Source organism: Simochromis diagramma, unplaced genomic scaffold (genome assembly GCF_900408965.1).
Source record: "Simochromis diagramma unplaced genomic scaffold, fSimDia1.1 OVJJ01000370.1, whole genome shotgun sequence".
NCBI lineage: Eukaryota > Metazoa > Chordata > Actinopteri > Cichliformes > Cichlidae > Simochromis > Simochromis diagramma.
The window spans coordinates 555,520-568,214 of NW_024387012.1; the positions used below are offsets into that span (position 1 = coordinate 555,520).

Genomic DNA, 12,695 nt, shown 5'->3' on the forward strand with positions numbered 1-12,695 from the left:
TTTAATTCACTTCAAAGACGACAAAAACACAGAAACCTCCTTTTTGCAAATGTGCATGCCTCAAACAGTGCATTTCCAGATGCAAAAAACAGCTTGCGATACAGAAAATTTATCAGTAGTAAACAGAAAATAAGCATGAAAAGAAAACAACAGTCAAAGATAGCATGATTAGAACAGACTACAAAGAAATGGAGCTATTCATTGTTTGTTTTTGCAACCTAATTCTGTTACTCAAGCTGGGAAGCTGCGTATGAAGAAGACGTGTGAAACATCAGATAAATAGGCCAATTCTGTATCACAATGCAGAAGACTGACTGTTCTGTGACCTCATTTAGTGTAATTTGGACTATTGAAATTTTAATGTAGTTAGCATTTTAACTAAAATGTCAAGTTACTTTTGGATGTCTGTTTTTTATGTGTATTTTTAACATTTGAATGAAAGTTAAAGATTAAAATGTCATTAATCCCATTAAACTGAACTTAAATAGAAAACACATTTGAAATAGCGCCTGTCCACAATTGTGCAGGATTCTGCATAATATACAGTCATTAGAAATGGGAGACAAAACTCTCTGCAAACTGACTGAATTAGTTGGGTACAACAGTAAATTCACTTGAATATTTCATTGCATCTTTAGGCGGAGGTGGAGCACAGACATCTGGACCATATACAGATGCATTCTCTGTGATCTTAATTCCTTTGTTGAGTCATTTCTCTTGTACATGTTACGGCCTTAGCAGGGCCTGCTGTGATTTTGACCTGTATGGGTGTGTCCTACCATCACAAGTGGGGGCTCATCTGGGCCTCAGATCAATATGTTAAAAAGCATTACATTAAATTAGAATTAGTTTATACATGTGCAATGCCACAACATTTTTATTAGTCTTCTTGTGATTTTATTAAACAGACAAGTTAGTGCATTCATATACTACAGTATACTTTGATATGACATGTATTAATACCTCAATATATTTGCAAGAGCATACAAAAATATGTTAGTGTGCTTGTGCTGCCAGAGGGTGTTTGATTCAAACTAGCAAAAGGTAAATAATCACATCCATTGCCTACAAACATTTGTTTTTATTTGTGTGTCTGTGTGTATTTTAAATGAAGCAGTGTCACTGTGGTATTTGAAAATGCTTTTTCATGCACCTGAAATGCACTGGCTGCTACTTTATGGCAGCATTGATAAGCTTTCTGTTGAAACTGCTCAAGATACAAAATGATTACTTGGAAAACTAGTTTAGTGAGCTCAGATTCACATCTAATCTGAGCTCAACTCCACGTGTTTTGCTCTCGCATTTTCTCGCTTGACTCATTAGTTTCAATGATTAATTTTATGATGTTAGGTTATGCAAGGACATTTTCAGATAGTGTAAATGGCAAATGGAAGGGTTCTTATATAGCACTTTTCTACTGTAACTGAGCACTCTAAGCTTAGATAGAAAGCACTTTACACAACTTTACCAGACCCCTGTCATCAACGAGTGCCCAGTGGAGAGAGTGGACAGCTTCAAATACCTCGGAGTTCACATCACGCAGGACCTGTCATGGTCCTGTCACATCAACTCCGTGGTGAAAAAGGCCCGACAGCGTCTCTACCACCTCAGACGCTTGAGAGACTTCCAACTGCCCTCCAAGGTGCTCAGGAACTTTTACTCGTGCACCATAGAGAGCATCCTGGCGGGAAACATCTTAACCTGGTTCGGGAACAGCACCATGCAGGACAGACGAGCTCTACAGAGGGTTGTGCGGTCAGCTGAGCGCACCATCCGCTCCGAGCTCCCTGACCTGCACTCAATCTACAGCAGGCGGTGCTGGACCAAGGCCAGGAAGATCGTGAAGGACCTCAGCCATCCCAACAACAGACTGTTCTCTCTGTTGAGGTCAGGAAAGCGATTCCGCTCCCTGAAGACCAACACAGAGAGACTGAGGAGGAGCTTCTTCCCGCAGGCGATACGGTCTCTCAATAACACCACCACACAGTACTGACCCACACATACAGTTCTTACACACACACTGGACATTCTGGACATTGTTTTCACTTCATTACTTAAATCACGCTGCTGTTATTGTGTATATGCTGCTGTTATTGTGTATATATTTATTTATATTTCTTCATACATTCTTATATAGTTCTATATTGTGTATTTTGTTGTACAGTTATTTTATTTTCAACTTTAATTTATATATTTTATCTTATTCTCCCAGTTAAATTTACCCTTCATTCTAATTTGTGTTGTACAGTTATTTCATTTTTAACCTTAATTTATATTTTATTCCTTCCTAGTTAAATTTACCCTTTTTAATTTTTCATATTTATTTCCTATCTTATTCATAGCCTTTTCCTTTTTTGTTTTCTTTAGGTCACGAGCAGTTGTCCAAGCATTTCACTACATATCGTACTGTGTATGACTGTGTACGTGACAAATAAAATTTGAATTTGAATTTGAACTTGCCTCATACAAGTAACTTTTTTTCTATGGTTTTTCTATGCAAGTGCTTTCTAGCAAACATAAACACCCATTCATGGAGAGAACAATGTTTAGAGTTAACAGTTAGTATCTTGCACAAAGATATTTGGCATGCTGGAGCAGCCAGAGATCGAACCACCAACCTTCTGATTACTTCTACCAGTTAAGCTAGCGCAAACCTGTGTCAGAATTTAAAAAAAATGACAAAAGGCAAAAAAAATATCTGATGGGCTTCAAGAGCCTTTATGGTTCATGGAAGGAATTAGTATCAAAATCTGCTTGACTTGACTAATGTGGTCCACACCTAACCTATTGTCTGCTTGTAAATGTAATCATTGTTGGATCAGTTTAAATTGCTTTACTGTGCAATAGTCTGTTATCAGACTCCTGAGTTTCAAGAGCAGATTTGCATGTAACACTCTGAACCACTACAGAGAATCAACTACTACTTAAAGATTTTATTGATGATTAACCACGTCTGGGCACGGCAGTGAACAAGCTGCCAGATCAGTATATGGGTAGGGCATAGCACCCAGGTTTTCCCAACATTGCTCTTTGGGGTTATAGCAATGCACCCACTTGGTATCCCTTGCTGTGTTTGCTGAAGACCCTCCTACTACATACAATTTACCATCAAGTACAGTTCCTCCTGGTGATAGATGAGCTCGAGGCAGAGTGGGAAACGAGGACCAGGAGTCCTGAGTAGGGTCATACAGCTCACACAAGAGCTGATCTCCAAAGCCTATCCAGAGAGGCTGCAGCCCTCCAGCTACTACCAACCGCCTTCCTAAAGCTAACATTGTATGGCCTGCACGTCCTGCTCCCACGGTCATGGGTGATCTGGGAAAACAGCCACGGGAAGGATGGTAGCGCCACATAGATGAGAGGCAATGGTGATGGGAGTCAGAACCACCAGAAATATAGATCTGCCCATCCAGAACAGCTGCAGCATGGCCACAAACAGCTGTGTCCAGAGGGTGAGCCAGCCTGCAGGACAACAACAGCCAAATGAAAAGGATTTTTTTTTTTTTTTTTTTGGGGGGGGGGGGGGGGTTAGTCCCATTAAGATAGACACAGAACTCTTAAACTAACCTTTTTATAGTGCTTCAAATACATTCTTCCTACAAGAGCTCAAGATATAAGATATCAATGAATATAAAAAAAGCCATAACTTAATGTATTCACCTCCAGGTGTTCTCCTCAGGACTGTAACATTCCACAGCATCGTGGTATTGATGGTCATTGCGATTTCCCCCAAGAGCAAAAACCTTCCCATCTAGGCACAGTGCGGAGAAGTAGTCCCGTTGATGCAACATATCAGGGAGCTGTTCCCATTTGCACTGTGTCAGGTCAAACCTAAGGGAAATGGGATTGTGCTTGTCATCAGTTAGGACTGAGCCAGCTGATACTAATTTGCACTAAGTGGCAGGATTGCTTTCTGATTGCCAGAGATGGAAAAAGTACAGATATTCTGTACTTAGAAATTAGATAGATACTAACTGCCACAGTCCTGGGTCGGTGACCCAGTGTTTTGAGTTTTGCATTCTTATTGAACTTTGATTTTGTCTCTGTCTCCCCTGTCAGCTGTATCCCCTTGTCAAGTCCGCATCTATGTGATATGTTTCCTGTTTTACTTTGTCTGTGTCTCATGTCAGTGGGTCTAGTTTGGCCTCCCCTGTTCTTGTTGTGTTTGATTACTCCCAGCTGTGTATTTTAGCCCTGTGTTTCCCTCCGTGCTCCTCGTCCCTAGTCTCTTGCCTCCAGGTTTCTTAGCGTTTAGTTTTAGTCTCTAATTTTGGTTTGTTTTTGGAGTTCTGTCCTGTAACTGCAATAAAGCAGCCTCTTTGAGTCTACTCCCTCGTCTGAGCGTCCTGCATTTTGGGTCCTACATCCTGCTTGCCACAGCCGTTTCATGACACTAACAAATACGCCAGTAAAATTTGAAGTAATGAATCAACCTCTTTATTCTAGTAATAAAAGGGGGAAAGTACAGGCTATGAAATGTACTCAAAGTAGGAAAATACAGCAAAAGTCATTTCTTATAGGAAAATTCTACCATCTGATTTTATGCAAAGGCAACTGAACCATATTAAAATTGCAATAAAATAATATTAGTACAAGAGAATGTAACTATTATCCAAATCTAAACTCAAATTAATGTACTCATGTTTAATCTGTAATGTATGACACCAGCAGAAAGAAAGTAAAAAAAACCAACTATTTTTTCTGTTGCGTTCATTGTACATGTACTTTCCCTCCACACCTACACAGGAACATAGTACAATCAGTACAATCAGGGGTAAAATTGAGATCTAGCATGTGGGGTAACCACAGTTTGCGGTGTAGTAGCTCAGCATGGGGAAAAGAATCGCAATACACAAGAGGTTTTAAGAGGACAACACACAAATTAAAAGGAAATTGAGGCGGGGCAAGACAGCAGTTTCACAAGATATCTTGACCTATTTCTATTTCCTATACTGACACTATACTGTATTACCTTTATACAAGACTCTATAAAGCTGGTATAATGGTGTAATTCAGTGACTTAATCTAAGCATTATCAGTGTAAATACAAATTAGTCTACTACACTTGATGTAACCTAATACTGACCAGCCCCTGTGCACCAATAAAAATAAAGTGAATTCATAATAAATTCACCACATTGCTGGAAACTAACCCATTTACTGTGGACAACACCACCCAGTATTTTCATGCAACATTTGCATAACACAAAGTAACTATAGCTTAGTTTGTTTTGCAGGACATTTTGCAATATAAAAATACAAGATCTATTAAAGCAAATCTTCTATAGATCCAGTATGTGATTTGAAATTAATATTGTTGTTGTTGTTGTTGTTGTATTGCTTCAGTGTCCTTCTTTTCTGTATTGCCAGCTAAATGCTCTGAAGTATTGAAGCCACAACAACACACCTGCACTCCTTCCAGCCCACTTTGAGTTCCCAGCATAAATGCTATGTTATACCACTGAACCTAAAGTAACCAGCCTGTTTTGAAAATGTAAGGAGTAGAAAGTAAAGTTCCTCATTATTACACAACCTAATTTATGAAAATCTGTGGTTTCTTGCATGTATGGATCGGATGGCTTGTTATTGACATCTGGTGAGAATTTCATCTCAATGGTAACGTGTAAAATACTTATTTTACCCACTCTCATGGTGCTGCATATATTCCATAGAAATTTTGGTTCACTGTGACATGATAGCGATAGTACTGAGGTAGGCCGTGATGTTTAAACAATGCCCAAAGTGTGGAAAGAAATCTCAATCGTACCATTACACCACCCCTACTACCTGGCCAGCATGCAATGGACAATTAGGTCTGCAGAATGGATCATAGGCACTGATTTTCCCTCTATTCAGATCCTTTGAAGGTCCAGGGTTAGATAATGGGCAGAAAACATCTTTGCAGAGCGCTCACATCCCTGAAGAACATTTATGCCCCTAGACTTCCCTCACTCTGATGAAATAATCCACTCATATCATGCAGTCATATGCATATTGCACTACTCAGTTTTGCACTATAGTTTGTGTAATTTCTAATTTCTAAGTTGTTTTTTCCCCACTTTTTATCTCTCTCTCTCGCTTTAAACTTGGGCAATTAACAATGATTCTGATTCAATACAGATCTGCCCAGACAACTGGACCTCACTGGATATTTCCTTTTTTGGGGGGTCTTTTCCTGTAAACTCTAGATGTGAATGTGCAGGAAAATCCCACTAGATCAGAAGGTTCTGAGAGTAAAAGACATGTAGTTGTAGTTACAGATTAAAAAGCTACATTTAACTACATTTACACAGCAGTTACACAAACATGCACACACATTTCTGCAATTCATTCAAGGAGGAAGTTGCATAATGTATCAGTTCAGTGTTTGTGTGAGTCCCTTTAAAAAAAACAATCTCTTCTGCCAATGACTGTGCTGTTGATGAGCTCTGAACTCAAACAAAGCTGTTAATATGACAGTTTATATATCAAGCACGTGTACAACGTACAAGAAGAACTCTTTTCCAAAATCAACCACAAACACCTCTGATGTCTGTATGACATCTGTGACCCACACAACACTAACCTCACTGCTGACTTGAGGATGTCCAGTGCTCCATAGTATTTGCGTCCTCCCAACACATACAGTTTGTTGTTCAAGAGACAGACACAGTGTCTGAATCGCGCAGGTTCAGGAAACTTTGCAAATGGTTTCCATTCTATGCTCCTTCTTAAACCGGGCCCACGGTGAAACTGTTGAGCAAACCACAGGGTCTGGCTGGGAACCCTCTTCATGAATTCATCATCAACAGTGTCCCCACCTACCAAAACCAGGACCTAAAGAAAAGTGGTAATATTGCTTAAACGGACATAGCTTTAATTGAATTCCAAACATCAGTGAAGTAAAAGAGTATCAACCTGGTTTTTGGTGCGAGGATGATATTTAGGCCCTCTGTAATCCCCTTCAATGAGACTTTGGAGGGCTACAAGTGTTTTCCTTGCACCAGGGCTCCTGAGTAAGATGCTGCAACTAAGGGCCTCCTGAAGTTCAGCATAGCTGAAGAGTGTGATCCGAACATGACGGAGCAGGCTGGACAGGCATTGGAGTCTCTCTTTAGGGTTGTCCTCCACCCAGCTCACTACTGCCTTGAACACCACAATCTAATTATAAAGAAAAGAAATGCTTTAGAAATATTATTTTACAAAATAAACAATAAATTGCATAAATAGCCTGTGATTACTACTCCAACTGTCCTTAAGAAAGTCATGAAGAAAATCTATTCATTTTAAATTTGAGTTAATAATTTATATTTTTTTCACATATACAAACTGAATATTTTCAGTTACAACTACTGAATGCTGCACTTTGGATGGTGTACAATTGTGAGCAATGTCACCTACACAACATTTTGTGAGCAATACATTAGGCTAATTGTATTTTCTCTTCCATTTGTAAATACAAAGAATTAATATTTTAATGGTCAAACTTTGCAGTTATAAAGTATGTAGACCCCCAAAACAGCACTGAATATAAATGTGTCTTATTTCAATTTTTTGTTCTTTTATATAAGGCTGTTGAACTGTAAACAGAAGTAACACATTAGTTGTGAAGCTAAAAGCCTATAAGCTGCTGCATATTTCTGGTTCTGCCACAGGTTTCATCCTTTTAAAAATAAGTTTTTCTCCAAGCACTTGCTCAAAGGAGACCGTCTCATTGTTGCTATCTCCCTTTTGTTATTACTATAACAGGATCTTTACCTTACAGTATAAATTGCTTTGAAATGATTGTTACTGTGATTTTATGCTATATAAATAAAAATGAAATGAATTACAAACCCATTGCATTGCACATGGATAACAGCTGTTATCCCTGGCATTACCTTTGGAACAGATAAAAGATTGAGAAATTTGAGAAAAAAAAAGTTAGATATGATAGACGAAAGGAGGAACACGTGATGAGAAATTTAAGCTAAACACAAAAAGAATGACTGACCACCAGAAATAAAAATACTACCTCACTCTCTACAGACAAGGAGTCCTTCTTAAGAAGCTTGTCAAGGAGGTGAAAGGGAATATCCTTGAACTTTTCCCCATAAGAGACGCACTGGAAGTGAGCTGCGATATACTCGTCAGCTGCCTGTCCTAGCTGGACCAGCCCGTAGGTCTCAGCCAGGACCAGCACATCTAGACATGTGCTTTCATCCATTCTGTCCTGCAGGAACTCAATGCACAGCGACAGCGCCCCCTCCAGCTGGAACTGAAGCATGGCATCTGTAAGCTCCCAAATCCGACTCCAGTTCAGTCTGAGCTGACCGGTGTAGATGAAATAGAGCATGGATTCAATCACCCAAGACGACACACCTCGCAGGCACACGACTTCCTGGCAAGACTCCCGTAACCCTCCGCACAGCAATGCCCGGAAATAGTCCCCAGCTGCTGCTAACACCACACGATGTGCTGAGAAAAGTCAGGAGATGATAAAAAGTCACAGAGAAAGATGCGGATAAAGTAGAAAAAGACACAAGGTAAGAAAACGTTTCTAACTCCACCTAGTGTTAGCATACTGGAAATGCATTTCCAGTTTACTTCCTCCTTCAAAACAACAGCGGGTGATCATTTTCTGTTTATGTTATGCTTTTTTTTGTCTTTATTTTTTCTTTTTACAGCAGCACATGTCTGGTCAGCATGTGTCACCAAGAAATGACACATTTTTAACTAAAAAAAATTAGTAAATGAGATGATTTTGTGTATATATTTACTTTGTGTTGACATTATCGACATTCCATTTCTCTTACCTGCATAAACAACAGCTGACTGTCACACTATGAACTATTCTGGGAAAAGGATTCTAGGAAATCTACAAGTTTGTGGAGGAGCGTGTAGTACAGTCACCCTTTCTGTGGATGTGATTATCATGAGTAAAATAGTTGCACGCCAGCTACAGTTGTGGTCAGAATTTTACACACATTCATCATGTACATAAATGTCATAGCAATTTGGGACTTTTATATGATTTATTTGAACTGTTCTTTGTCCAGGGTGGAACGATTGTGCAGCATGCGTCTTTAGTGACTCAAGGAAAAAAGAACTTGGTGCACAAGTTTGAATTTATTTTAGATTTATTTCGGATATAATACAACAGTACAATATACTGTGTTGTATACTGTTCAGATATACATTTCAGAGTGTACAGATAATGCCACTGCTTTCAGTACAACTACACTGACTGCCTACTACAGTTAATAGATTTTACATACAAAACATACATTCATCTTCATACACAATATACTTTTTTTACACATACAACACCCCATGTTATATGCTATAAAACAGTACTTTTAAGTAATGCTTTAAATGGAGTGTTGTAACCTAAAGCCCTGAGCTCAACCCTACTGAAAATAATTAAAGCCAGGTATCAAACCAACTAATTTGATTGAAGTCTACCACTTCTGTTGAGAAGAGTAGTCAAATATCCAAAAAAAATATGCCAGAAAATCCAAAATAGTTTAATTTAATTCATGACAGACATATGATATACAATGATTCCACTCTGGGAAAAGATCAGTTCAAAGAAATCATTAAAAACTCCCAAATTATCATGACATGCAAACCCATAATGAGTTCATGGAAACGTTTGACCACAGTTGTATGAAATGTGACCAGATCTAAGAACAGTATTTGTTTCTCTTTTAATGATCACAATAAAAATGAAATAAATGCTTTGGGAATTTTCTTGTAACTATTTATTTAAAACAATCTAAATCTTTTCAAAGCACTATAATTGAAAACTGTTTAAAAGAAAAACTTTAATGCCAGTATGAACGTATGGAACTTAAGTTGAAAAGTAACATACTCTAGTTTCTGGGGATTTTCCTTTTCAGCATGTGACTAAAAGCAGTCCCAGCTCTAATTCTAATTCTAGATGTGTCATTGTTGGGTGTTAAGAGATTAAACCTTGTTCGGGTCATATTACCCTACATCATAATCTCAAAGGCTACACTGGTCAGCTAGTGGACATTCCTCATAGATTACTTTTCATTTGTTACCACTGTAAAGTCATGTAAAGTCATATATGATCCCATATATGAGTGTTTGGGCCTCACCTGTATATTTCTCTCCAGTCTCTGCTTGTATTGTGACATCACATCCTTCTCCTCTCTCCCACATGTCTCTGATGATAGCCAAGCTCTTCTCTCTCTCTTTTGCAGCAGAAGTTTTGATCTTTGATATGCAACTTTCTTTCAGCCTCTCCATCTGGAGACATTGAGAAGCATTTAAAACCTCCTCAATTACCCGCTCTTTACTCAAGTCCATGGCCACATGTCCACAATATGCAAACTCCATGATAGCCCTTAACCCAACTGGTGTCAAACATTGTGCAATTTCTCCCACTCCAAGCCCTGGCATTTCTTTTGAACCTAAAAATGCATTTGGGGTTTGACTGATAGCTGCTAGAACAAGCCGGTGAGCTTGGAAGGATTTTCCTTGAACGATAAAGGTGCAGTCCAGGAGTAATTCTTCCTTGCAAAGGTTGTGTAAGTGAGTGAAGAGTCTGTCTGAGTGTGAAGAGAAGTTGCAAGAGATAAGATCAGAATTCTCTGAGAGACATGAAGAAAGGCCGTGAGGAGTTTCTTGAGCTTTAGAGTCTGGTATATGCTTTGGTGTTTGAAGAATAGTTTTTGAGCTTTCTTTTATGCCACTATTGTCCACATGTGTTGCACTTTCTCTTCCGCTTGCTCCACTTCTTCTCATAATGTCTTCCTGTGTGCACTGTCACCTTATAGACTTGCTTGTGTCAGAGCAGACCGCCAGATGTTTACATTCAACGTGTACTGTACAAAGAGAGAAAAGGCAGAACAGCGAGAGTCAGGATAAGTCAGTAATAAAGACACTAGAAAAGTGTGACTACTCTATTCCTGGAAATGCCACTGTACTTATTCACTTTAACATTAGACATGCATCAATTGTCCTCATGACCTCTGAAGTGTCTTTTACGCAAAGAAAACACAACCTAGCCTAAAATAAGTGTGTCAATATTGTCATCATGACAAACGTTTAAGTTCAGGAGGCCACTTATTAGCAATGCTGTAATACACGAATGTGTCAAGACACAAACATCTGTCTGTTGCACCTGTTCACAGAGTTCAACATGTAACAACTTACAGTTCATTTTGACAGTAAACGTCCTCGTAAGAACAATTTCCCACGAGATATTAGAAATACCAGCAGCATACGACTTATTGTAATTTTGTACTAAGACGAGTCTTGCTTGATTACAATTGGTTAATATCTTATTTTAGATTAAGACTCTGCATAGGCACCTACCTTGCTTTTCCTTTAGCAGTGTGGGTGGAACAAGTGACTTTGACCAGTGGCATTGTGAGCATGTGGGGCGCACAAGGCACTAGAGCAGGTTTAATTATAGCATGGCACTGACACTATAAAGACTACACTACAAGAAGTTTCCAGTACGCTCAGGAACTGCCTGCTTAAAAAAGTTCAACATGAAGTGAAGTATTTTGAAGTATTACATGAAGGGACTGAAGGTGAAAAAGAAGACTGAGAAGATAGTATTGCCCAAATACCTCAAATAACAACAATAACACAGCCATTATTGCTGTGTCTAAAGTCTGACAAAGCATTAATGAGTATAAATAAAACACTCTCTCACTATGTCCAGCGTACGTTTTTTAAATTGTGTTCAAAGTAACATCAGGAAAATCTATTAACCCAAAAAACAATAATATTTGTTTCATTATGTGTTTAATTCAGTTTTTAACATCCATGTTGAAAAGTTGTTACACAACAGAATGAGTGAAAAGAAGAGTTCCTGAAAACGTTTTTAGTGCAGTCATTGTGAAAGTTCCTTCCTGTGCATTATTGGCACTGATGAAAAGCATGTAGTCACAGATCAGCTGTGTTACTCATCTTGAAACGTATTAACTTTATTATGTTAGTTCTACAGTTATTATTTTAAATAACACAGTTATTTATAACTTTTTTTTGCAAACAAAATTAAAATCAGGTTTTTAGCTCTTTGTTTTTGGAGATAAAGATTTTTATTGGAAATAAAAAAATGTATTTCCTGTAGAAAATATCATCGGTAGGGTACTTTGTTACCTAATGTTTTTGCTTTTTTTTTTTTTAAATTCTTTCTTTTTTCTCTACTTCTGATTAGATAAAAGCCAGAAGATCATTCAAAAAGTATTCTATGACACATATTTCCATTTTAAAAATATTTTCATCTTTAGTTGCTTCAGCAGAACCCAATTACTCTCCTGTTACTCCACACTCTGCTTCTGCCTGAAACTCAGGTTTCTTATGCTGTATAACCAAGTGTTTTCTAAGAGCACAGGTACTAGAACCTGATATTAAAAATGGATAACAGTAGAGGTTAAGGTATTGAGAAGTATTGGAAAAACAAATATTATTATAATAACAACAATCTGTTAATTTTTATCCAAAGCCCAATATAATAACTTATTTGTGTTTCAGATAACACAACTCAGATAAACATTTATTGTGTGTGTGTGTGTGTGTGTGTGTGTGTGTGTGTGTGTGTGTGTGTGTGTGTGTGTGTGTGTGTGTGTAGGCAAGAAAATTAGTGTATGTGTGTGAGTTTTTGCCTGAAAGGAGGGGGATGAGGTAAATGGGAGGGGATGTCACCTACCTCACTGACAGTATAAATTCCAATTATTTCACTGTGAAATGAACAA

General features: G+C 38.2%; 1 protein-coding gene across 1 annotated transcript; it reads right to left on the minus strand.

Moving 5' to 3' along the window:
• Positions 1-2,459: 2,459 nt before the first annotated feature.
• Positions 2,460-11,397, minus strand: LOC120739324 (kelch-like protein 33). Its single transcript, XM_040041067.1, has 7 exons — positions 11,305-11,397; positions 10,083-10,811; positions 7,994-8,436; positions 6,898-7,140; positions 6,566-6,816; positions 3,661-3,831; positions 2,460-3,462 (listed from the first exon to the last, which is right to left on the minus strand). The coding sequence occupies exons 2-7, from the start codon at positions 10,729-10,731 to the stop codon at positions 2,934-2,936; spliced, it is 2,286 nt and encodes a 761-aa protein (XP_039897001.1). The 5' UTR covers positions 10,732-10,811; positions 11,305-11,397; the 3' UTR covers positions 2,460-2,933.
• Positions 11,398-12,695: the final 1,298 nt, after the last annotated feature.